This window comes from Melanotaenia boesemani, chromosome 11 (genome assembly GCF_017639745.1).
Source record: "Melanotaenia boesemani isolate fMelBoe1 chromosome 11, fMelBoe1.pri, whole genome shotgun sequence".
Taxonomy (NCBI): Eukaryota; Metazoa; Chordata; class Actinopteri; order Atheriniformes; family Melanotaeniidae; genus Melanotaenia; species Melanotaenia boesemani.
In genome coordinates this window covers 7,964,581-7,992,187 of record NC_055692.1, presented here as the reverse complement: position 1 = coordinate 7,992,187, position 27,607 = coordinate 7,964,581, and the positions used below count along the sequence as shown (strand labels likewise).

At 37.5% G+C, this 27,607-nt stretch overlaps 2 protein-coding genes across 5 annotated transcripts in view; both read right to left on the bottom strand.

The window, feature by feature from the left end:
- Positions 1–683: 683 nt before the first annotated feature.
- On the bottom strand, positions 684–24,723 carry si:dkey-178e17.1 (tricarboxylate transport protein B, mitochondrial). The gene is made up of 9 exons (XM_042000495.1): positions 24,244–24,723; positions 13,258–13,365; positions 12,023–12,122; positions 5,266–5,404; positions 4,703–4,787; positions 4,447–4,551; positions 3,955–4,070; positions 3,144–3,217; positions 684–2,698 (listed from the first exon to the last, which is right to left on the bottom strand). Exons 1-9 carry the CDS (start codon positions 24,353–24,355, stop codon positions 2,584–2,586), a joined length of 954 nt encoding a protein of 317 aa, XP_041856429.1. The 5' UTR covers positions 24,356–24,723; the 3' UTR covers positions 684–2,583.
- A 659-nt stretch (positions 24,724–25,382) lies between these two features.
- Positions 25,383–27,607, bottom strand: part of cltcl1 (clathrin, heavy chain-like 1) — a 28,110-nt gene continuing 25,885 nt past the window's right edge. For all 4 annotated transcript variants that reach the window (XM_041999763.1, XM_041999764.1, XM_041999765.1 and 1 more), the window contains one exon: positions 25,383–26,868. In XM_041999763.1, coding sequence (XP_041855697.1) covers positions 26,738–26,868 — 131 coding nt within the window. In that variant the 3' untranslated portion in view covers positions 25,383–26,737. The remainder of the gene's footprint in view (positions 26,869–27,607) is intronic.

Sequence of the window (27,607 nt, the reverse complement as noted above, 5' to 3'; positions counted from 1 at the left end):
GGCAGGTTACACCCTGAACCCCTTTCTGCAAGTTTTATTGTTCGGTTTTTGTAGAAAATGTTAAAAAATACAGTCCTTAAATGTGATCAATTTCGGAAGCAGGTTGGGGTGCTGTTGAAATAAGTGGTGACACACTGACATGTGTTTCAGTTATTTCTAACAATATGGTGGCACTAAATAACAAATCCATCTGTATAACATGATACAGTTTTAAAACAAATGGATCATCAGCTCTTTAAAAGATTTAACATTAAATTAACATTATAATCTCCATTAAATGTATGTTGAGGGGTTGTATATGTTATATGGTTAGTATGGATCTTTTACATGTTTTTATGACTGAATGTTCGAAAGTGTCTACTCCATGCTGTCTTCACCCCTGCCTTCTGTAGAGCAGTGCATTCCTTTACATAGCAAACACTGGGGCACACTGAATTGAAGTGTGGTTGTGTGTGTGCTTGAGAGAAAGAGATGGATAATTGAATGAATAGTTGATGAATAGTTAATTCACCCTACATGAGCATCAGCCAAAACGGGAACAATGAGTTCCCTGTCCGATTCCTCCCCCATTTACCTATCCCCCATGGCTTGTCCCAACATTATCTGTTGTAACCAAAAGGGCAGAGCAACAGGTGAGTGAGCAAGTTAGGAAAAAAGAAAAATCACTCTGCATGCTTATAAGGTTTGGTTTAAGATGCTTTTTAATGAGTTTTTAACCCTCCCCCCAAAAAGAAAAGACTTGACATTACTTACAGACAAAGAGAAGAGGCAACATTTTTTTACAAGTGTCATCTTAAAGACCCACAAACAGCCACACATACACAGTGTGAAATACACTGATTTACTCTCACAGTACAATCTTCTGTGGAATAGTTTGCAGTGGAGAATAGAAGCATTTTGTTTGGTCAGGGGAAAAAACTCAATCAAATAATAATAATTTAATAAATACAGTAATTAAATTCTGATTACAGCCCAACCATAGAAGTACTAGTATAGATTATGACAGTTTTTAATATTACTATTGATGGCAAGGTGTGAAATATTAAAACAAAATAAGTGAGCCATAGAAATTTTTACTTCCTTGCATCATGATTTGAAAGCAGGTAAAATAGGATTAAGGTTTCTCTCGAGGCATTTATCAGCGAATAACAAGAACAAAAGGCACAAGTGAGGAGTAGATTGGAACATGGCACCCGAAGGGGAACAGCACCAAGAACTGATTTCAACACATCTCCAACCTTTTTTTCAGCAGCAAGACACTGTTGTTATTTAAGTTCTTATCTACAGCTACATATCATGTTTAAAAATGTGAAATTATATCCCTAAGCATGATATTCTGAGGACAAATCAGAAATGTGATACATCTTTCACTCCTTTAGATGCTTCTCAAAAGCCACTGGTGTAGGAGGGTGAGTCAAAGATGGAAATCTACCTCTAATGTAAACAGAGGACAAATGAGAATTGGATGGCTGGAGACTTGGGCTAGGATGATCAGTACTGTTTCTATAATGAGGGAAAGAGGTCTGACATTACTTTGTCTAAATTACTTAGTGACATTGAGTCATTCACAGTGAAATATAGCAATTAATTAATCTCCAAATATCTTGAAAACACCTAAAAGAAAAATGTGAGACATTTGGCACAGATTAACTGTAAATAGTTTCTCATTTCCATTTAACATTCACTTCTCAATACATACATTTATTTCACAACATGATTCACATCACAGGATCAGTCACAATATTTGCTCTTCTTTTATAAAGATAAATCAGCTACTTTTACATGTTTTCACTTTCATATTATAATATGCTTGGCATTTGGCACGATTGAAATAAATCATATGTTAAATTACACTATGTTGCTACTAATAAAAAATTAGAATCTATGCTATAAAAAAATAATTAGTATTATATAAATGTAAAACAAAATCTATTAAAGGCCTAGTTATGGAAGTCGTTGCTGTTTATGTGACTGTAAACTGCAACCACCTGCAGTCTGGCTCCTCTGGATTTAAAACATTGTCAGGCACAAGAGGAGACAGAGAGCAACATCAACTCAAGAACATCCACAGTGACACCTGCACTCTTGCAGTAAAACTTCAGCAAAACAGCTGTGAGCAGGTAGCGGTAATGTCTCCTCTGGAGGGTGTTGCAGAGAAGCAAATAACTTGAGAAAGGCTGCTTTAGTCAGCATTCAGATCTCTGTTACATTTAGAAACTATTGACATCTCTTTAGGATAAATAATATTTTTTTTCATAGTTATTTGACTAACCTTACAGTCCCACTTTCTAAAAGACCCTTGGTCCTTGATCTTGTCAGGAATCTTGGCACTGAGCATAAGAGCTCTGCTTACACTCCAGCTGTCCAAATGTGGGCATTTTTCCAGACTATTCCTCTTCTTTGAAGCCTATGTTTATGTGCGCTTTCACTTCCATTTCAACAAAAGACACCGATCTAAGTTCAGCTGTTTGGCTCACCCACCTCATAAGTGATTTGGACCTAATTCGGACTTATGATACAAAGGGGGTCTGCAGAACTTAGATCTGTGTTGGAAGCTGCCATTTTCTCTGAATATCCAGCACCTCAGTCTGTTTGCCAGACTATATTCAGGAACTTCACAACCTCTTCATAGATGATGAAAACTATGGCCACATCCAGACACACACGGCCGAGCCGGGGAACTGTCCCTTTGTAGAAACTAAAAACGGACCAAGAAAAAGAGTCAAACATAAATTATTAGAACTGAGGGAGAACCCATATTTACTAGGGAGGTTGATCTGCTAATATTTAATCCAGTATAGTCGTTTTTCATTATTGAGGATTATACTTTAAGGATCATTATCATATAGTCATTTTGTAGTACTTTTATTAGTATCACCATTATTATTCATATTGTGAAAACACACAAATTAACTGTATTCCAGAAGGTAAAATGTATAGATTTATGGCGGTCCTTTTGTTTTAAATTACCAATGTTCAACATGAAATTTGAAACTTAGGTCAACACACTATGTCTCTAAGCACTGAAAGCAGTTATATCTTAAAAAAAGTGGCACAGACTTGTACTTTCAACTTGCTGTTAAACTAACTGCAAACCAAAGCTAAACTAAATAAAACTAAGAAACAAGCTGATGTGTACTCACGCTGTCAAGCCTTCATATCTGAGGATCTTCACTGCACAGTCCAGTGTGTTTCTATATTTATGAGCTTCCAAACCCTTTGGAAATAAAAACAAGAATTCATGATATATTATTTTGTCACTAACAATGATTTCACAAGTTAAAAAAGAATCAGCACGGAACAAAAAACTATAAAATACAATGGCCTAATATCTTTTCCTACACATTTTCCAATGACCTTGTTGGAAAACATGATGGGGATAAGGAAGATTCTTCAGGACAAATGTGCTGAAACAAGAATCCAACCATATTATGCTGTAATCTGAGTGTACAGAAGGGAATATGATGTAATGTGAGTTTACTTTGCTCAGTATATTCTTTTGTTCTTATTTCACCTGAGACTCCTAAATTATATTTTGTATATATGTATAGATAAACATACCTTTTATATACATATATTAAAACATTACATTATTATTATATTTGGAATTTAAAAATAAAAGGAGAGAGCCACAAATCACATTCACCACACTGACCCCCTTGTCTTCATATTTATTTACATCAATGATAGTTTCTATTATTATCACTTTGAAAGTCGCAAATGCAAGGAACAATGGGGATTAATTATTTCCTTTCCCCTCATAATAGATGATCCAGCAGAAAATTAACAAACCACTGAAGCTCCTTTCGTCAGCATTTAGAAAATTAGACTAGTTCTGCAAATGGCTGCACATTAAGGTACTTCACTCAGGTAATTTCAAGCGTTAAGTAACCTTCCTTATTAGAACAGACTATTCAGCCTCTTGTTCTTTACTACAGAAACCATATTGTGTACCTGCATCCTTGTTTTGATAACATCTAGTGGGGTGTTTCCAAATACACTGGCTGCCCCTGCTATGGCTCCAAAGAGTCCAGTCACCAAGGGATTAATAGTTTTGTTGGGGTTATCACCTGTAAAAAAGATAACATGTGAAAAAGAGATGTGAAACATTTGGTTCAGCACAAAATTAGTGGTAGTCCTGAACAAACAAACAGGACAGATTGTTGATGAAGCCCTGCAGGCATTTTGCCAAGTGTCTGATTCTCAAACAATAGTCATGTCCTGATTTCGCACAATAGACAGGGAAAACACTCTGAACTCATCTTCCTATTACACTCAACTCCTTTCCCATAAATATACTTTGAAGACTTTTTGTTCTCCAAAGTAGTACATGAAGACTGAATCTAATCTTTCTGGTTCTTAAGGAGGAGTTATCTAAGTTGATGAAATACCCTCTATAGCAGCATTAAACAGATGTAAACAGTACTCATACGTATGTACACGGACCTTTGTACCAGTTCTTGAGAGAGGTCATCACAAAGAAGCGAATAGCCTGGTTGGAGCCTTGCTTGAGCACCGTTGCAGTTATACCTTGATATGTCCCTCTTAATCCTGTTAACAAAGTTTTAATTAATTTACCTTTTCTAAAGTAGTGAACATCAACAAAATCAATCATGGTTGCTCAGCAGTATATTTTTTGTTGCATTGCCTCTTTTGACCAGCAGATGTCAGCTGAATTACATGCATTAAAGCCAGTCTTTACCTTGTGACCTGACAATCTCTCTGACTCCATGGAAGAAGCCCTTGTATTTGGGGTTTGCTAAATTCTGGTCATGAATGAATTTAACCTTGGGAGATAAAGAAAAAAGGAACATGCTGATCTGAACAGAACCCAGAGCAGAAAATGTTGCTTTTGTAAAACAGGCACAAACGGTGAAAACTGCAAATATGTTTATTTAATCTAACTTTTATGCAAAGACACATTGAAAGTGCAGGGACAAGTCACTAAACTACTTTACTGTAAATATGTGATAATGTGATACTCTGAATTGATTCCTTTATATAACACTTTCTTCATGTATTTATGGCTGTCCCGAAATTCGTTTTAGATAAAAAGACAGCAGATTTTACATGTAAGCAAATCTTGTAACATCACTATATTTAATTTCACTGAAACATTGTACAAATACATCCAGAGAGAATATACTTGTGATACAAAAATACAACTTAGCAAAGTGTGGGATAGATGCTTCATATTCAGTATAGTCAGACTAACTGGGAATCCAGTAAGTCAAACAAATTAGGTAAAAAAAGTTGCTAACATACCTTGATAGTTTCCATGGGACAGACAATTATCACAGCCTCCATGACCCCGGCTCCGAGCCCACACAGCAGGCCTCTGGTGCTGTCCAGTCGACCTGACTCATCCTTTGCATGGTTACTGAGAAACTCAAACACCCCAAACCTGAGAAGGAAAACATAGTCAGCAGGGAGTTATAAGAAAGATTAATTAATAATGTTGTTAAAATAGACATTAATCAATAAATATATATATATTTTTCTGTGGATAAAAAACTTTGATTGACACTCACAGGGAGAATTTAGAGCAACCACTTAACCTAACATGGACATCTTTGGATGATGGGAGGAAGCTGGAGTACCCAGAGAGAACCCACGCATACACAGGGAGAACATGCAAACTCCACACAGAAAGGTCACTTCCCCCAAGTTTGAATCTTCCCCCAGCCGAGGCTCGAACCAGCAACCTTCTTGCTGTGAGGCGGCAATGCCAACCACCACCATGCAGCCAAGAGTGTGTAAATGGTTGTTTGTCTCTATGCTGGCCCTGCGATGGACTAGTGACCTGTCCATCGCCTCTCACCTGTTAAAATGCTGGGTTAGGCACCAGCTTCCCTGTGACCCTTAATGGATGAAGCGGTTCAGATAATGAATGAAATGAAAAAATTTTTTTAGAGATTAAATCTGGCTTTTATTTTAAGGCAAAAAGAAGACTTCACCAATTACATGTCTGTACTGGGCAATGGTGATACATGCATGTATTTCCACGATTTTCATATGCATTAGATGGTTTCTCCTTGTTACACTGAGGCCTGCTATCACGAAGAAAGCCTAAATCACCCTGACATGTTACGTGCTGGAGTTGGTGGGTCTGGATTATCTTACAGTAGCTCACCCACAGGTGTCATTTCATCAACAAAACCATTCTTGGTGTGCTCCATTTCATCTAATGATCTACAGCATTTGAAAAAAAAAAACATATGAGCGGGTATTGTCTTTGCTCACAAGATTTATCCTTTCTGGACTTCCCAAAACCCTGAACTGAATTAGGGATTAAAAAGATGTGTTCAAGTATAATACACCCTGGAAACAGCTGCTAAATCACTGAAGCTGTGGAATTGGTTTTACTAAATAAATTCAAATAGTTTTAAATGATATTCAGGCAGGAACATACACTCCCCAGTAACTTTATTAGATACACCTATTCCAGTTGCTTGTTAACACAAATAGCAAATCATATGGTAGCAACTCAATGCATTTAGCCATGCAGACGTGGTCAAAACAACATCCTGAATTTCAAACCAAGTATCAGAGGGGATAAAGGGCATATAAGTGACTTTGAACGTGGCATGGTTCTTGGAGCCAGACAAGCTGGTCTGAATATTTCAGAAATCGTTTCAAGCAGAACCATCTTTAGGGTTCACAGAGATTGGTTTGAAAAAGAGAAAATATCCAATGAGCAGTAGTTGACAGGATTAAAATGCCTTGTTGATCTTAGAGGCCAGAGGAGAATAGACAGACTGGTTGGAGGTGATAGAAAGGAACCAGTAAATTAAATAACATCTGGTTACAACCAAGGTGTGCTGAATGTCATCTCTGACTGCACAACATGTCCAGCATTGAAGTAGATTGGCTGCACCAGCAGAAGACCACACCAGATGCATACTTCTGTCAGCTAAGAACAGGAAACTAAGGCCACAGTTCACAAAACTCACCAAAATTAGACAATACAAGATTCGAAAATTGTTGTAGCAACTATCTGGTCTGATCATTTTAGTCGCTCTGGGTGCGGGGGATCCTGGTCATAACGAGCTTCATTTAACCAATGTCCAGACTGCAAAGTAAGTTTGGGGTGTGTTCCCATTTCTTGTAAGACTAGGAAACATGAATGAATGACGATCTGAAGCCAAGGATGGCGGTCTACAGCAACATGATGGATAGATGGCCTTGAGGTTATAACAGGTACGGAGGTATAGTAAAAAGGCGGTGGAAGAAGTGGTAAAAGAAACGGTGCGAAGTGTTACGAAGTGATGTAAGAAGCGTCCAGAAGCGGTAAAAACCGTGCGACCTCCCGTTATCCAAGCACATCGTGACTGTCACCTCCATGTCTATATGCACTTCCTCTCAACCCTGCCACCAATGGTCGAGGGGAATATAGGTCACCTGTGCCATTCCAAACATAAACAAACACCACCACCTGAACCAAACAATGAATAGAAATTATGGCTCCTACAAACGAGTCTCAATTTCAGCTGCAACATTCAGATGGTAGGGTCAGAATTTGATGCAAACAACATGAAAGCATGGCTGCCATATTTTCTTAACATACTTTGGGCTCCTTACTACCAACTCAGAATCGTAAAATCGCTTCAGCCTACTTGAGTATTGTTGCCATTTCCACCCCTTTATGATCACAGTGTACAAATTTTCTTATGGCTACAAATGAACCACTGGGAATCTCTGCTCAGATTATTGCCCCCTTATAACTTAAACCCAGATAAGCAGTAGAAAATAGATATAAGGAAGAAAGATTGGATTGAAAGTAATATGAGCATTGTTTGTGAACTGCTGCATGCCTGGCAGGAGTACACTTGAAAAAGGATTTTAAATCACAAGACTGATTTTTTATTTTTTTTTAAATCAACAGAAGCTAAGAAATTTTTAGCAAAGAGCCTCTTCAAAGAAAGTCAAGTGTTTTTGAGTTTGTTAACCTATCCAGCGAGCCTGCATTACATTCACAGATCATGATTTGCAGATATGCACATAATGAATGAAGCGTTTGAAGGTATGAATGGATCACTTTAATAGGAAAAATGCAATTTAATAAATATGTAGTTCTAATGAAAAAAGATGAATGTCCAAAGGTTTAACTCATTACATGTAGAAAACATGGTGAAAAATGTTAATAAGTCTCCTTAAACAGTGTAAAAAATTGCCACTTGTCTGCAGAAATTGAGGAAGAGATTTGAGCAGACGCACACATTAATACAAGCAGAACCACCAAAAGGCACAAAACTTCCTTCCAACTCCTATTTTTAGAGGAGACTAAGTGCTGAAAGTGCACAAATTAATGTTTTAACTTTATTGTCCTGGCTGCATCCTCATTAAAATGAGCTAATAAACTGGAGGATCTCAGTAACCAACAGGTGACCAGCCAGCAACAGCCGCCATGGAAGCCAGCCCAGAGAGAGTAGTGATTTGTGTATCTTTGCAATCAGAAAATGTTGCCAGCCATTCGTTTACGAGAAAGGTTATTTATAGATGGAATTGAATTGTGGTGACAGCAGGACACTGCCTGGTACATTTAGCAAAGGGGAGGGGGAGGACAGACACCAGGTCTTGATGAATGCCTTGTTTTCCTCTTTTTTTTTTCTCAGTCTGCTTAACCGTTTACCTATCGTCTCAGCTTTTACAATAATTTACTGAGCTCATGTAATGCCTTTCTATTGCTCATTAAGCTTCCACATCTGTTCCTCTAACTCCTCACACACGTTCCGTTTTCCTTCAAAGACAGGCTTTTCACAGTTAGCTGAGTCTTACTGTTGGAGAAATTAACTGCACATAAAAAATAAAATAAAAAACTCACTAACTAGAAACACCTTTTGGGCTTTGGAGAAAGAAAAGAAGGCATATTTCCACATATCCACATTAACTGCACAGGAATGGCAGTGCACCTACTAACTAACCCTGAGAAACAAATGCTATTCATTAAAGGGTGCCAAAGAGAAATATGCCACTGTCAGGGCTGTTCCTTCGCCAATTTACTCCCTTCCCCACTTAATATGTGGACTAAACTTTTCATTTTGAATATGAGACATCTTTTGGCTGACATCTGTGGTCAGAGATGAGTCATCCTCCACAGTGGAGTGCTACCCAATCTTCATTAGTGGGTTTTTCTACAAGGTCAGTTCTTCTGATGGGAGGAGAAGGTAAAGACAAGATGGAAAGATTGCACTGGAAAGGACTGGGTAGGCAGGGGGAAAGGACATTGATATGGATGAAGGGCTAAGGGGGAAAAGAAAAAAGGTGAGACTCAATTGCATGTCTTCTCGTGCCTCCCTGGCAATCGTCTACAGTACTCTATGGTACATGATGGTGCAAAGGTAATTAGCTAATGGACTAGAGGAGTGTTGGGGGAGGATAAAGAGCGGTAGAGCATGGAGAGGGAAGAGATAAGAATAGATTCAAAGAGAAAGATGCCAAGAAAAATAAGCAGTGGTCAATGGAAAAGTGCCAAAGTGTTTCTAAAAAAATATTTCCCTTTTTTTATTTAAGTTTCTTTTTTTATTGTCATTTCTTTGGTTTTCAAAATTGAATTAAGGAACTCTAAAAGAATCACACGATTAATCGGAGCTCTCAGAGGACGCTTATATTTCAAGAAAAGTGTAAAAATAAAAACCTTTCTGCTCTGTAAGACTAAATATTTTAGAAATGTGTTGTGAGGAAAATAGGCAAAATTATATAAACGGAGGAGGAAAATCATTTTTTGATCATACAAGTCAGACTTCCTTTTTTCTGCTAAAAATGTAGTCCTGTTTAAAAGAATCAGAACCCTAAATGCTTAGATTACATACATTCCTATACACAGTGTAGTCATTTAAAAGCACCTTTTATATCCAGTTTAATCTGATGACCATAACAAAAGAGTAGTGACCCAAACATCCACTTATTGTAGAAAACATCCACTGTAATCAAAGAAAAGTTTTAAATTACTCAGCAAGTTAAATTAGATCCAAATATTTACACTTCAACACAATTTATTTCCTCAGAGAAAATTCTCCTTAAGGGAGGCACAAACCCATGGAAGCTCCCTCTGGGAATGAAAACCGATTGACATACTGTACACACACATACACACACACACAGTGTGTTAGCGCTCACACAGCACCAACACAAGTCTCAATCTCTGTACCCTTACTGAGACCCTGTCTGAGTTTGAATGGCATCTTTGCTACGCCTCGATGGGCCTGTCTCTCTGTTGTATAGATGGGTTCTACCCTCCAGCACTGAACACACACACACAAACTCTCTCACCCAGACACACACACAAACACTGAAAGAATGAAAGAAAGAGAGAGAGAGAGGGATAGATTGAAAGAATGACAAGCAGAACAAAAAGCAACAACAAAAAAGTCCAGTCGCAATATGTGTGTGTGTGCATGCACGAGAACTACAATGTGCACACTTGTCTGTAGATAAATGTCACGACTGTGAAAAAATAACATAATTATACTGACGGCTAGTGTGGCATTCCTGCCAAGCCTTGTGTGTAATGGACTAGAATAATTGGAGAGTGTTAGTTCAAGGTTCCTGGTAGAAAATCACCACAGCTTAATTCTGTGCTATTTATAAATACATGTACCGCACACATATACACTGTACTGTTAATATTAGAATATAAATATAAAATGTAAAATTTAAAGTGGTTAAAAAAAAGTAAAAGAATGGCTGTATATGAAGGATGGGAATAAACTTACCATTGCACTTCCATTAATAATTACTATACAGAGACATATGCAATATATACTTGCAGTATTTCAAATGCTAATATCTCTATCTTAAACTGATACATATAACGGATCTGACACTCAGTGGAGAAAAAAAGTGTTGCTGGGTTACATGGGTTAACAGCGGTAACTAGTTTATGTAATTAATTACATTAGTATTTTTAATGCAATTAAGGCCTGCACAGCATAACAAACCCAATACATTGGTTATTTTGGTGGGACATGGAGACGTCTAGAAGCAAGATGGAAAAGATGAGCCTGCTGACTCTATGGATGGATTTGAGAATAAACACAACATTAATGGTGCAACCCATGGAAGTCGTCCCCACCCCCCCTGTGGAGGAAGACGGTGTTTTAACACCCACATTTTTCGCATTGACAGGGTTCAATGGCCGCACTCTTCCTGCGTTGTGAGAAAACATGGCTGGTCTCGTTGCTCTCTGGTCTACTCCGTGTCTGCTCCTCTTCTTCTGTTGTTCTGTGACTCTGATCGGCTTTTCTGTCGCTAGCACCATCTCTCTCTAGCGTTTGTTTATCATTCAGGTGAGGAGGAATCTAGCAGTTCATGGTTCATACCAGCACATATTTACCCCAAAGTATTGTTTTTGACAGAATCTTCTCTAACGCAGGTGGTAGAATGGATATATGCTTCAGCTATGCAGGGGCGAGTCTAGAAAAGTTCTGAAGGGGGGGCAGGCAGAAGTACTGGCCAGGAAAAGGGGGGCACAAATGAGACCTTTGAGTTTTTTTTTTTAGCCAGATCATCAGTTTTATAGGAGTTGCTTCATCAGTATCAGTTTTTAACTTCATTTGTCAACATCTGGTGGTTTTATGACAAATATTATCACCATGAGATCATGTGTACATGGTTGTACTGACCTTGCCTTCCCATTTAGCTTAACACTAAATATTTGTATGCACTGGCTTGCAGTAAAAAACTAGCAAATTTCAGGCATAGTCGAAAATGGTGATTTGTCATGATTAATCATGATTAAATCATTTGTAATCTGTGATTTATTTGATTAAAAAAAAATATTATTTCACATTTATACTAAAACATAGCAGGTCTTCACAGTCAGTCTTTTTAACAGTACAACTCAAATTAAAACATGTTTACAGGCTGAAAATTTTATGTAGCATACCACTTGCAGGAAAAGTAAAAAGAAAAACTTTAACAAACGCCTCCTCTGCAATTCAAACCCGTATAAACCTCAATGGTTGTGTTATTCTTGTACCTGTACCTGGTTCTTGTACTTTCATTCAGTAGTTTCACATACCTGACTGCAGATTTGGGGATGGATCCATACAACAGTGAGCTCAGTCCTCTGTATAGTCCTTGAATACCGTGACTCTTTATTGTCTGATTCACACAGTCACCTAAATAAAGACACATACCCCCACACACACAAACACACACATGGAATGCAAATTTTAAAATAACCATATTTACAGAAAACAAGATATTATTAAAATATTAATTAATTAGGTGAACAAATTTATCCCTAAAGGAAAAGTACACAATAAATCATTGGGGAAAAACCTCTACTCTAAAAAAAAAAAGGGTAAAATGACCAAACGAATGAATGACTTGCTCTGTAAGCAGACTTCTGACATTGAAGGTTAAAAACAGCAGAGCTGAAGAAGCTTCTGACTGAAGAAACTTTTTATGTAACCTCTACTGGCAACCTTAACTAAAGCTTATCGCACACAGCTGATAGTCTTTCAGTAGTTAACAACTTATCTCAACCTTGTTTGCTCATAAATTATCTTTTTTGTCACTGCTGCTAAATCTTTAGCAACCAATGGGCTGTTAAATTAGAAACAATGCATAATTTGTGTAAATATAACAAAGTTCAATAAGTATAATTGTATAATAATAAACCACTGTGATTGGGGGTACTTTTTATATTAAGAAAAATAACTATTTACAACAAGAGATCACTTTTGAAATCCAAAAATATTTTCATCATGAGTACATTTCTAATTTTTTTTCTTAAACTTGCTTTCACTTCTTGGAGACGTCAGTCCAGCTGTAAAAAATGTTCTATCAAGCCAAAAAACACAGCCGAGCAAGAAAAGCAACAGCTGTCTTGGGTGTTCATTAGCATCATCTTCAATCCTCAGAGTCCCAGCTGACATCAACAGATCTTGGGTGTGTTTGTGTGCACTGTTATGTACGGGTGGAGAGTGTGCATGTGTGCACTGGTCTGTTCTAAGTCATATAAACAAGCACAATGACAGCCTGCCAGAATCAGTAATGTACCTGGGGATGATGGGTAATTAGATAATGAGCTCCTGAGAGAGAGAGAGAGAGAGAGAGAGAGAGAGAGAGAGAGAGCGAGAGACAGACAGACAGACAGACAGATAGACAGATAGATAGATAGATAGATAGATAGATAGATAGATAGATAGATAGATAGATAGATAGATAGATAGATAGATAGATAGATAGATAGATAGATAGATAGATAGATAGATAGATAGATAGATAGATAGATAGATAGATACTCACCTATTCCCCTGTATTTTGGTGGATTGGCCCTCTCATCCAGCTGTAACTGGGTTTTGACATACTCTGTGGGAAAGGTGATGCAGATCTCTATACCACCAGCAATTCCACCTGGAAATTAATAAAATCAGAAAATCAAAGTGTTTTTGAGACAAATAATACAAAGAACAATCATGAACACTGTAACCGATCCCAAAATGTTCACTGAGGATGAGAAATGAGCCATTTCCAAACTGGTCAAGTAGCTTTTTTCACATATATAAAGTTAGCAGGCCATGTATGTGTGGCTGCAGCCTTGCCAGGCCTTATTCAGTCCCCCCCCATTCCCTCTTATGAATTACAAAGAGGCACCATTACGTCATGGACCATTACAGTGACTCCACAATGGCTTTCACTCCATAAACATTAAAAGCATTGCTGCCAAGAGAGGAAGAGTAATGAGCTGGGCAAAGATGAATCAACTCTTCCAGCCACTGCTAAGGTAGATTGTGAGAACAGAGAGAAAGGTGTGTGTGAAAATTTAGCTGCTGCTTAAATGTCAGACTACAGTTGTTTTTGTTATGTATAATAAAAAATGAGAACAAAAAGACCATGACTGTGTGAGTAATTGCAGGAGTGTTCAGTCTGAACCTAGCCACAACTGAACAGACAATAAGTGTCTAAAACTGAGGCTAATGCACAAAACAGATACGTCACAAGAGATGGAAGGGTGGAAGGAGAGTTGATATTAATTAAATTATCTACTCAGCCTGCAGGGAGGGGCTCCATTACCAGGGCCAAGAGACCCTCCATTAACTCAATGACACTGGTACACACATGTACACTCCACAAGGGAGACACCCTCTTTCCAGAAACATACAGATACAAATACAGAAGTCCAGTTTATGTTGTTCATAATTTATGAACTCCACGAACAACGGTTTGCAGCACCAAACCTGTATTTGTGCTGAATTAGGAGAACACAAATATATATAAAAAAAACAACTAACAAACCAAAGAAACGAAGTTAAAAGCTTATGTGCCCTTTAGCATTAACAGTTAAATCACGTGGCTCACAGAGAGCAGGAAGTGTCTAAAGCCCATCTCATAGCAATGTTGCACAAGATTTTTGTCATTATGCTTTCATCTGAATAATACAGATTTCAAGGTTTCCTGGAAAAATCAATTTTGCAGCTGAAAATTGGTGCACTCTACTTGTTGCTTTTATTAAAATTACTTTGTATTGAATCTGTTGGGAGTTTGCGTTCTCACTCCCCTGATTAACACAAGTTGAGAAAAGAGAAAAATGATGTAGAAATACTTTTTTGACTAAAGATCCTGAAATAAGGAAAGTTCATATGACATTGTGTGGTAAAATTAAGAAAAACTACTTTTTACATATACATATTTTGTCTTGTCTTAGGGTATATCCATAAAAGGTTTGCCACTCCTCATATATTTCTCCACCCAGACTTTTATCACTGCAGTACACTACAGGCTTTGCTTTCACCTGTAATAAAAACATATACCTGTATTCAAAGATCCAATTTACAACCTCTGAGTTTCACACTACAGCAAGAGAATTTTGGAAAACTGTACCAACGTGGACTCTGGTCTCATCCATGTGTGAAAAACATGCTTTAATTAACTTAGAAAAATCTGAAAGCATGCAGCTACTCATATGCACTAAAATGCACGTGGTTTGACTAGTGACCACAACATATCAGATTACAACACACTAAAGGAAGAGAACTCCCACTCTTAGGGAAGAAAATTTGTACATCACTACATCCTCAACATGCAATATGTTGCATCCTGAATTCCTAAGATGTACAGGAGAGCTAACTAATTAAATTAAGTTAACCTGTTAACTTTCGTTTGGGAGCAAAGCCATGCCTCAACCACACCTCTGATCACTTGATGAGCCTTTTTATACCTGGTTCATCTACTCAGCCATATCCAACAGCTTCTCTCGACCCATCCTATCTAGCCCTCTCCTCATTCATCATCCCTCATCCATTTATCCCCCCCTGTTTTTGTTCCTATCCAAATCATTTATTTGTTTATCACTCATTTCAGGATGATTGAATTGGACTCACAGTCTGGCCATCACTCCACCTCAAAATTGCTCAGGTCTGAAAATCAAACTCACGATTATCACATGCAGACACACTTTAATCACATGCCAGTGAGCTGTAATTCCTTTCATCCTGATGAAGTAGTAAGTTAATATGAGCCAGCTGAGATGTAACAGAAATCACATGAGCATTTACAATGTGCCATTCTAGCTGCCCTGATCTGGGATCAGTGGGTTAGTGTGTTAGGAAGAGGAGACATTAAACCTCATTCATTTGATGTCAGCCAAGACCACTGCATGAGAAAACCAACTCAGAAGCAGCAGATAGTGACACAGAAACACATGATCAATCCTAATCAGACCAGCAGCGCCTGTGGAGAAGACAAAGCTTGTTTGTCTTCAGTCTATTTTGTAGCCAACATCCAATATACACACACATACACATATCTACACACACTTTTATAGATGACACCCTAAATAACTCCTGTGTAGCTGTCAGATGTGGGTTACAAGAGCAAAATGGCCATTAATCTTCATCTTCATAGCCTCACTTTCCTCTCCTCAGAAGCACCTTCCTTCCTCCCTCCTCATCCTCCAACTTCTCCAGATTGTGTCATAAAATCAATGCATCTGCACAGACCTCTGACACATACTATTAACGCAAAAAAATTGAAATGCCAATGAAGTGATATTCCGAACCCAGAAGCAGTGAAAAACTGTGTATTATTTCATAAAAATCCTGCTCTACAGATTCTTACAAGAGTCAGATTTTAACAAACTAAACATTGGCTAGCTTGATTTACTGTTAAAGGACAATGCTGTCACTCTCTGGCCAGACATGATAAATTTATAACTTAATCAACAACCCTTGCACTTCACAGCTGAGCCCTGCCACATATTGCTGTCATAAACTGCACATCTAAAAATACGTGGGGGAAAAATGATAAAAATGACATTCATATATGACTGCTGACCATCTTATTCTAGAAGCAAATGTATTCCCTGTAGCACATTCCCTGGAAACTTTTACCTTGGCTGTGGATTTACCCCTTTTTAGCCACCAGACCATCAATAAAATTAAAACTGAAATTTATTCCATATTGTGCAACACCAAGCTGCAGCTGGAGGGCACTTCAGGCATGGACGTGTTCACACAGTACATAATAGTTTTGGAAAACTATTTTAAAGTAACTAGGATGTATGAATTGAGGATGTCACAATACACTGAATTGATGATTACTATGATATTAAAAGAACGAAATACAAATCTCAAAATATATCAATATGAGATGTGGTGATGTGATCTCAACTAAACAAATCAAACCACTAATGACTGCAGATTGCTTTTACACTAAATTTCTCCTTTAAAGTTCCTTACTCTGTATTTTAAATTTAATTCAAAGGTAAAGTTACATCAAAAATGTATTAGATACATTTTTTTAATTTACCAAAATAAAAGGAAAATGCATAAGGGTGATAGCTATATATTTTAAGTCCACAATGGCATCTAAGTTTACGCCCTAAGTTTGCAAATACTGAAAAAGAAAAGCATCAAACCCGCACATATAAAAAGATGGGAGCAAGAAGAAACTAATGTTCATCAAGTCAACACTTATTCATTCCATTCCTCTAACTTCTGAACTCATTTCATCTTTTGCAAACACACATAGATGTTTGAAATTTAAAAAGAGACAACTAGCTAAAGTCACAGCTTCTGTTTTCAGAAGAGAGAGGCGCACATGAAGCCAGATGAGCCAGCTGACAGCCAGCTGACAGGGAGGAACATTTTCTAGAAAAAACTGTCCTGCCTGATGTTCCATGACTCTAATGAGCATCCAACACCAGATGTGCTGGATGCTAACAACCTACCCTTTTTTCAAGAGGAAATGACAATTTTGCATGGGATCCAAATGTTTATTAATTTATTTTACATGTTTTATCCAGTTCGTGTACCCTTTCTCTTGCCCAGCTGCTATCTGACTAGTGGTATGATACACCCTGGGCAGATCATCATTCCATCATGGGCCCAACACAGCAACAAACAGCAACCAACCAGCCAACAACTCATTGTCATTCATAGGGTCCTCCTTGAATCACCAACATGTGCATTTGTGGATTATGGGAGGAAAAGGTGTGGATTATTTTAATGGCACTGATGCTGTGAAATCTAAAGTAATTATTTTGTTTGTGGTTACTGAATCAAAAACAGACAACAAGCTATTACTGTTAAAAGTTTAATGGATATCTGTATGTGCCAGCTAATTAATCATCAGTTTCCAGATGAAATTAATAATAATTCAGATGGCTTTTATTTATACATTAACCTTATACATAAAATTATTTAAAGAGATGAGTACAGCAGAAAGGGTCTGGAAAAATATTATGTTAATATCTCCAGTCCAAATGGAGAACGTATAGCTAGAGGACTGATGTGCTTTAAACATGAGGTGTCCTATAAACAGAGCTGGAAAATTTCTGTTTGCCTTCAGAAAAAGATTAAAAGAATTATTCATCTGACACCCAGCCTTTTAGGCTTCCTCTGTCCTGAACAACACTCTCTAATTCTCCACTGATGCTTAATTACAGGGAGGATGTTGATTAATTTTACATGGGAACTGCTTTAACTGTTTAGAGCCCTGCAGCATGCACAATATGAGTTGATTTACAAGAACAAGGCAACGAAGCACTGGGTGTTTTTACAGATTGTATAGTTGGACACAAAGCTACAAGGGCTCCTAGAGGATAAACACAGTTATTTCCATGTTTTACATTTACATTATTAATACAATTTGTTAAGCAATATGGTGCTGCAGAGGCTAGTCCTGTCTCCTGATAGAAAATACATTCTTTAAATGCACTAGATGATGAAAAAGCAGGGAGAGAGAATGGTTGCTGAAGGTGCTACACGTTAGGATGCACTGGTGTAGCCTTTGCAGTCTTTTCAGCACCTCTGATATCTAAAGAAGTTGTGACACATTAATTCAATGTTGTAAAATTCAAAATACAAATACAATTTATCTCAAACTCAAGTAATTTTGAGCTGATAGAAATAACCAAGTACAGCTGTACAGTGAGACAATTGTCACATGATGCAGTTGTGTTGCAAATCACATTTAACTGATATTGGTTTAAAATGACAGTGCAGGGACTTTTCAATTTAATATGTATATGTTACCTTGACTTCTCTCTCATCATGTCTGTCCTTGTCTCATCATGCCTTAGTAGCAAACTAAACAATGCTCTGCCTTTATATGCTGTCAAATTTCCAGCTTTCAATACAAATAAAAAAACAAACTTGAGATTATCTTCTGACCAGCTGTGTTGCCAATAATCTCTTGAACCAAATCAACAATCATAAAGATATAATTATACACTAAATACAGATATCTCATATGGGGAGTTAAAATTATAAATGAAAACAAATAGGCAACAACACAAGAGAGGAAAGGTGGCCTGACATCTGCCACAACACACATAACAGCTCCGTGGTAGTTCATGTGACAGAAAGTGTCACAAGGATCTAATTCGTCTATAGTAACACACATGCAATACCACACACACAGACAGACAAGCTGAAAGCCATACCAGCTTCATTACTGTGGCTAGTGATAGATATATGAGCAATATCAATGAAACGTCACAAAATGAAATGCATCTCAAAGTCATTGAAAGTCATCAGTTTCATGAGTTTGCTTCTCTCTTAAACACACAACATGTAATTTCTGCTTTAAAAAAAAGAAAGAAAGATGTAGTTTGGTACATTTCTAATATCAGCCATCCATTCATCCATCCGTTTTCTACTCAGCTCATTCCAATGCAGGGTCCAAGCTGGGGCCTATCCCAATTCCTGCAATTAGCAGGCAAGACACAGGGCACACCCTGGATAGATCGCTAGTCTTTCAGTCTAATACAAACTAATTACCATTTTTCCTACATGACTCAGGCATAAATCATGTTCAGTAATCTTATAAAAATATTTGTGTTACACACAGTAATACATATTCATCTCATTATATTGCATTCTAAGAAATAAGTGCTGTGTTATGTTAGCTAATGCAATATTAACTACTATAAATCGGACAAGTCGATCGAGCCACCATAACAAATATTATATTGTATGACAAATTCAGATGTGGGAATCCCAACTTTGTCATCCCTGATAAAAACAGTTCAATTAAACATGTTGATGCACACTGCTCATGCCCATTATAGCACACGGATGGATATTAGCCTATATTATACATTATATTAGCCTATATACATTATTATAGTTAGCTCGAACAATACAAACAAATAAATTAGCTATGGGTTAATATTTTGCTAAATAATTTATGTGATATAATACATGTGATCTATACCTGAAAAACACTATCTTACTGTTAGAAAGTACTGTTTAATATAATGTGAAACTGTGTCAGCTAGAGGTTTTAAATAAGAGGCGATGATTGAGTTGAAAATCAAATTCTGAATATAAGTTTAGTCCGTTTTTGCCCTTTCAATGTTCTAATGTTGCATATCATACCTTTAAAATTGGTTTGCAGATGCAGGCAATGGTTTTCTGTGAAGACCCTGTGCACACCACATTCCTGTGACCAAATGCAACCTCAGTAGACCAGAAAAATATCATTACATCCTCTCTCACCCTGGTTGTGATCTCTTTGAACTGTTGCCCACAGACAGAAGCTACAGAGTTGCAGAAACACAAACTACCAGACTCAAAGACAATTTCTTTCCAACAGCTATCAGTATACCATATTAGCACAATAAACAAATGTTTATTACTGCCACGCTATGATCTAAATTAAATTACTTGAGCACTAGATACAAATATGCTAAACATTAAATGACACTTAAATGCTTTAAAGTGTATATTTATAGTATTGCATTTTTACCAAATGTCTTGTGTTTATGTGTTTTCTGTTAAAAATACATGCCACTACAAATTTTGTTGTAGTCCCTTGTACAATAACAATAAAATCTTTCAGACTGAAGTGATTAAAGTGATATAACTGGTGAACATAGTGGAATATTTTGCGTTTACAGAGACAGATTCTGCCCTCAGGACAACACAAGCGCCACTGATTGAAAAAATGGGATTTTGTCACCTTTTAAAGATTGTTGGTGGGTACCCATTTCTCAATTCTAAAACCTATTTTCTTTTCAAGTCAAGGAAGGTAATTGCATGAAAATTGATCACACTGCTCTGATTATTCAAGCAACAACGAACTTTATGATTTTCTCAAACACTTCTTAGTTGATTTCTACCCATGAGAAATCAAAAAATTGTGGCTGACACTGCTCTAAATCAATTCAAACCCTTCAGCATGTATATATATATATATATATATATATATATATATATTAACAAACAAACCACTTTATTGCTGTACACAATCTACAAGACATACAATTCAAACAGAATCATGTAGTCTTGCTCTATTTAAATCAATTAAATAAAATCTAGTCTTTTGTTTATTTGCATCTGTGAATACAAAGATCTAGCTGACAGGTTGTCATAGCAGGTGTGGCTGCAGGTTAAATGAAGGACTGCACTATGATTTAATATCTCGCCTCCTGGTACTCATGGTCTGCAAGCAGCAGGAACAGTGGATGGGAGTGGACTCGCTGCCTGTGACGTGAGGAAATGGAGTAAGCCACACTTTGACGAGCCCTCTGAGCCCGAGAGGAGACAGCCACTCAGAAAGTTAACTGGCTGCCCTGAGGCTGGAGAGAGATTGATGGAATAAAGGAAAAGAATGAAAAGAGCAGAAAATCTGACATGAAAACAAAGCTTAATCTATCATTAAATCATGATGTGATAGAAACCATGTAGTCTTGACCCTGTGCAGTTCTGAATCTCTTTGTCCAGAGCAGGATGGATGAACATGAAAGAACAACAAGAGTCCCATTTAGACCATTCTCTTTCCCTCAGGCCTCTCACAGATATAACTCTCCTTCCATGTCTCAGCTTCAGTCACCATCACGGACTGTTCAGAGGAAACTTTAACTAACCAATGGGAGCAGAAAGTGCACCCCTCCTCCCAACCACCATCTGCACTGGCTCTGTACTCCATTAAGATTTGACCTCCTATTTCTACTTGCTTTGTCTACCAAGAGCCAACGGGCAAGTACAAGTAACTCGCTCTGTCTACAAAGACAACCACAAAAACTACCATCCCATAAGAAATACATATCAAGCAACATTACAACACCAGAAATGGTGTCAGTTGGATGTTGAACAGCCTGAGATGAGAGAGAAGACTCTATCCATTTGATATAAACTATCAACTTTGATTTTTGATGGATGATACATCGGGTCAAACTCTGACACGTTTTTATTGTAAAGTCTTTAAAAGACAAGTCATCTTTGTTGACAGTGAGGCCTGGATGAGTCACAGAGTTTTGACTAAGAATAAGAATCATTCTGTGGTTGTAAAGCTAGACAGACAGGCCGAATGCAAGCTGAATGACACAGTGCAGGGAACAGGGAGCAACACTGGGACATAACCAGTCAATCAGGCTGCACGGGACTGATGGGGGAAGGGAGAGGTCTCACAACAGTCACCCTACATTTCTCAGCAGCTGATGGGGCAACATGATATTTTTTTTCATCTCCCGTTGCTTTTTCTACTAAATCAGTTAATCCATTTGTAGTTTTTAATATTATAATTCAATAAGGATATACTGGGATAAGTTTTTTTATCCAGAACAGTGGCAGAGAAGCTGAAGTTCATTAACGATCTTTATGCTTCATTCCCAAACAGGTAGAACTTGCTAGTCAAGCATCTACAGGTCAAGAACATTGTGATCCTTCATTTGAAATACAAATCTTTAAACCTACCAAAGAAGTACAAACAACAACACTGTTAAAACCACAAAAATATGGTTAAATGTTTTTAGTTCTGCTGTATTCTTGATGAATGTTTCACTTTCGTTTGTGTCATTTATGTTGCATGCAGTCCACAAAATGCAACGAAAACAGGCGTGATCATCGATTATCTACCACAAACAGATGGGCTAGTAAGCCTCTTCTGGATTCAGGATGGCTTTCAGGCCTTATGGCACATACAGTACTAGCCTTCCTGGACATCAAACCAATTAAATCACAGGTAATAGCAGCTCCTTGACACTGAAAGTTAGCTTAATAGCTCCTATCTAGCCAATGTATTACACATGATGAAACTGTCCAGATAACAGTTTGAGAGTTTACTGCACATCTGAACTTACATTTAGAAAGTTAAAACCAACATTACTATAAGCATGAACATTTAGATTCAAAGCTACACGTGAGGTATTTTGCAATTTTCAGTTTCTCAGATCTGTATATTTGTTGTTTTTCTTTTTTCAGTATACACACACTTACCCACTGACTCACTGGTTGAAGTTTTCAGATGTAATGTTTATTAATCATCAATATTTAAAATAAATAAAACCTAAAAATAAGTGGAATAAATTTGGTTGCAGCCAAAAAGAGCTGTTTTTGTTTTAAATATTCAATCAAAAGGAATTCTTTTAAAACTGTAAAACATTCAGCAATTGCTAGTTGCCAGAGCACAAAACTGAAATCAGCAGAGTGCTGCCAAATATCAGCATGGAGCCTAATACAGAAGACCTCAGAGAGGCTCTTCATCAAACAGAGCTGCTGCAGTCTGATCACCACACATGGACAGGGAGAGGGAGGTTAGCAGGAGATGAGGGCAGAGGTTTCAGAACTGATTAATTAATAGAGATAGCTTCTTTTTTTTTTAAATAAAGAAATTTAAAAAAGCAAAATACAACTTAGGAAGTGATTCGTCAGTCAGATTTATTTAGTTTCTTTAGTCAATTGTCATGTAACTGGGAACAACATCATTGTAAAAACTAATCTGCTTCATATTTAGGTTTGATAAATATCTATATAATAAATTAAACCTTTATAACTTTTTCTGTGGCATTTTTCATTGATAAATGCTATGGTTAGCCATGCAGTCAAACTGAGTGGACTTAATCCATTTGAAACATGAATATGCTCCGATGTTGTCACTTCATGTAGATTGAGATTGTATAAAAAGATAGAAAAAAAAAAAACATTTAAATGCAAGTTCATTTCAGCAGTTGTTTGCAGACATTGGACAAGAAGTGCTAAGTGGTCTGGAAAAAAATGCACATATTTGCAGATTTGAGACCAATTAAAAAATCATCTGCTGAAAAGGATCTAATCAACATTAAAGGGCTTCAGTCCCCACATTGCTCCAATGACCACCACACAAAACTGAGACAGAATGGTTCCCCTGTGCCATGAGTGTCCTCTACATCACTGCGTTACTCTGCTCTAATGCCATTATGTAAAGTGCACTAGAGGAAGGATAAAATCAAATCAAGTGCAGCAGGTAGGACGCAATCGTGACTGGACAGAGAGACAGACGATGAAAGTAGCTCCTTGAAAGAGTATTTTAAAATTGCAACATCTTCAGGGATCCACAGCTGAAAATGGGTTGTGTACAGAAGCTGATGCAAAATGCAACAACTGTTAAAATACTGCTCTTTATCAGTTCGTCTATCTCTGTAACAGATAGTTTTTTATGCTTATGGTTACTTCAACAAAATAGGCTGAGTAACTTATTAATTTGGTTAATGAATTTTGCATTCATGAGTAGCAGTTTAAAAAGTGATTTTTTAATAGGAAGAAAAATAAAGTGGTGAAAAAGAAAAAAATAATAAAGTAGATTTAACTACTTTCTGTAGCTGCAAACCCTGAAACTGCCCAGAGGAAAGCATACCCCCCCCCCAAAAAAAACCTTGACACAGCATTTTCTGTCACACTTTGTGTTCCATTGTGTTCCAGAAAAGAAATTACGCAAAATACCTGAAAACATGCAAACGTGATTTTTGTAACCGGTGGCATTTAATTTATCTTTTTTTTTCTTCCGTGTGACAAATTATTGAGAGCTTACCTGCCAAAATCGCTTTTCCAGGGTGTGTTAATTTCGCTTTCCCAGCCGGCGCCGCTGCTGCCAGACACTCTGGTCTGGAAAAGGGGTTAGAAAATAAGCCTTTATCTTGCATAATTAAAGTCGAATCTACAAATGCTTCTGGACTAACTGGTTTTTCTTCGAGCAGGCTGTAAAACTGACTGAGTTTAGTATTTTGTTTTTTCCCCCGTTTTCAAATAGTGAGGAGCGCGCAACACATGGACGGGAGCGGTGCGCTCTGCTGCAGGTGATCTGCTGCGCCCAAAGACTCCCGGACTTTTCAGTTGACAGTAGGCGGATACTGTCAAGGAAGTTAGGCTCGAATATTCCTAATATATTTAGTTTGTAACCATGGTAACACTGTGTCGACGGTAGTGCGTAGAGCGCAAAGTAAACCGGAAGTAATGATGGATAAATATTTGTTTTCGTTTCCTGCTGTCTCGAGAAACTTAATTTGTCGGTAATTTAAATAAACTTTACAGCTACCGAGCCTGGTGTATAATTGGCTGTGACTGGATGTGTGGAGACGAGCCACTTACTTTCATAGAAAAAAAAAAGAAACAGAAAAAGGGCGGGGCGCGCTTTCCATCTCTCGTTCATATACCAGTTCAGCGCAAAGGTTTAAAATTAAAACTTATTAATTTATTTCCCCCCAAAACCCTATGATTTCCCCCCCACAGCGACCAGTAATAGCTCAAAACATCCCAACCACTCGCTCTCTAAACAGGCTGCATCTCTCTTCGAGACAGAAACCATCAATCATGTCCCGACAGCTCGGTTACCAAAATGTCAGTCTGGATCAAACGGAAGAATGGGAGTGCAACAAAAACATTATTAAATGTTTGCGCTTGTAAAACTAAACCAACTTATTCCAACATACAAATCTTTCGTTTGGTTTTTAAATGCCACTTCTGGCGTGCACAGATACGAGGAGGGAAAAAAATGCACAAACGGACACAGTGTGTAAACTTTATTCGTCTGAGTGCATGATTTGTGCAGGTAAAGGGAGTGCTTTGAGTGCAACTCAGATTTTTGCCTTTTGCTCTGACAAGTAATGTTGAAACCACGATCATGGGACTGAGCTTATCTGCGTTTAGCAAACAAAGAAAACTGAACCATCACCACTTTAAGTAGCCTTGCCTCAAGACTGCCATTTATTAAACTGCAGTGTTGCATTTTTCTTTCTTTTCTTACAAAATCAATGTTCTGTTTTTTTTTTGTTTGTTTTTTAAGACTACAACAATACACTATAGACAATACATACGGTATTCCATAATATTTTACCTTTTTGATTCATTAGGTATTTTAATATATTTAAATTATACGCTGCTTTAAGTACAATAATGATTTCTAACAGGCTGGCACCAGGAACTTTTTTTTTTTTTTTAAATAAAGTCTTAGCGCTTTGCCATCAGTTTGTTAGTTGGGTGAGAACTTTTTGTAGTACATTGCTTAGTTTTTAACACAACATCAGTAATGCTTGATATACTTGAATGTAACATGACAAGTGTGCTCCTGGTTGCAGCATTATCATTAGGCAGCACATGCACAGACTACAGCATATACCTTTTTTTGTTTGTTTTTTTTCTTCTTTTTTTTTTAAATATATAACTTGCTTTCTTTCATTCATTTTTCTTTTCACAAATATCCTGAAACAAATCTCTCCAACTGGATTCTTAAAAGCTGACTAACAAGATCAACCCACTCTGACCCAGCAAAAGGAGTGGAAATCTCACTGAGTGTCTCTTGGTTTGGTGGCTTTAGATGCTGCACGCACACACACTCTCACACACAAACACAAATAGTAACCTCATTAACAAGTGTCTTTAGTCTGAATACAGCAAACCCTTTGTACCTGTTGTGAAAGAACAAACAAAACTATTGCACAGTAACTGTCTTTAGTTAAACGTGAACAAATGAGCCGCCTCCTCAGAGTATGTAAGGCCGTAACAGTGCTTTAGGAGGGAGGGGGGTAACACACACTTCCCCTTCTACCCCTTCAGTTAAGTCTTCTTTATCAGTGCTGAAAATTTGAAGAGAAAAAAAAGAAGAAAAAAAGATGCCGCTCTACGGTTAATAAAGTCTACTTGGAACAGCAACAGGACAGAGTGGTTTGTTGTCACTAAAGGTATGTCAATTCCTCCAGAAGCTGAGAGGTGACTTCATGCTGCTTAGATTAGTGATGCTGTTAAAATGTCTAAGTTGAAAAGATGGAGGGGGTGTCAATCCACCTTGATGCCACCAAAGTCCTTCTAGTGTCTCTGATGTCACCAGTCTAAGTTGGGAGTGAAGAAGCAACAGATAAAGGTTACTACTGCAGTTTCAGGTAACACAGGTCGAGTCTTATTGGGAAATTAAGGTCTTCAAGCTGTCAACCGAGACCCACAGCAGCACATTTCAGTTTTTGGTTCGGGTCAAGGGTGTGGGTATGTGTAAAAGGGACACAGGAGGAACAGATGGAGGAGGAGTTAGGACTTTAAATGTTGAAACCATATGCAGGTTGAGCGGGGTAACCTGCAGCAGGAGCAGCAGGGTAGCCATAGCCCGGGTACACTGGCTGAGGAGTCACTGGAGCAGCAGCAGCAGCAGTCAACATCAGCTGCTGGCCTGATAACACAAACATACAGAGGGTTACATACTGATGAGCAAATTAACATTTCTGCAAGGACGTACACATGGCTGCTCTGTTTTTACATTAAGTGATCATTTGTCAAACAAAAACAAAGTTTTTTTTTTTTTTTTATGCCAGTTGGTTTTCAGCCATTTAAAGTTTCCAATGCAGGCATATCATAACGTTACTATTCACAAGAATGGCCTCTGAACTGCCTTTTAAGTCTCTTAACATGGTGTAGTCCTCACTATATTTACAAAGGTATGTAATAATTTCGCAGCAACTTTGGCTTTTGAGTTAGCCAAAATAGTTAAAGTTCTGAATTTAACAGACCTGTGAGACCAAAAAACAATAAAAGAAAAAAAATAGTTACTGCATTGGTTCATGCTGTGTCAGTCTATAATTGGCAAGGAGCACAGCCTTTGGTTCTGGTGGCACTGATAAACTCTAAAGATTGGTTAGTAATGGATTACGATCATATTGCATTAAGAAATAAAATGCAGAGTAGTTATATTGTCAGGGTTTCTTGGACTAATTTGCTGTGCAGAGCATGTGACAAAAAAGACACAGATGATTATAAAATAAGTACGTCAGTAAGCAACTTAAAAAAAAAAAAAGAAGAAAAATTGCCATGGGATTTTTATTAAGTAACTACACCCCATCAAGCTAGCCCAGGCCTTTAGATAATAATTATCAGTAATACAGAAAGTTATTTAGTGTAATGTATTTTAATGT

Excerpts from the sequence above, each read along its gene's own strand:
- si:dkey-178e17.1 (XM_042000495.1), bottom strand. The coding sequence starts at position 24,355 with ATGCAAGATAAAGGCTTATTTTCTAACCCCTTTTCCAGACCAGAGTGT. Across the intron at positions 12,123-13,257 it reads ACCAAAATACAGGGGAATAG|GTGACTGTGTGAATCAGACA; the intron begins GTGAGTATCTAT and ends GTCTTTATTTAG. Across the intron at positions 5,405-12,022 it reads ATCCCCAAATCTGCAGTCAG|GTTTGGGGTGTTTGAGTTTC; the intron begins GTATGTGAAACT and ends TTTCCTTCTCAG.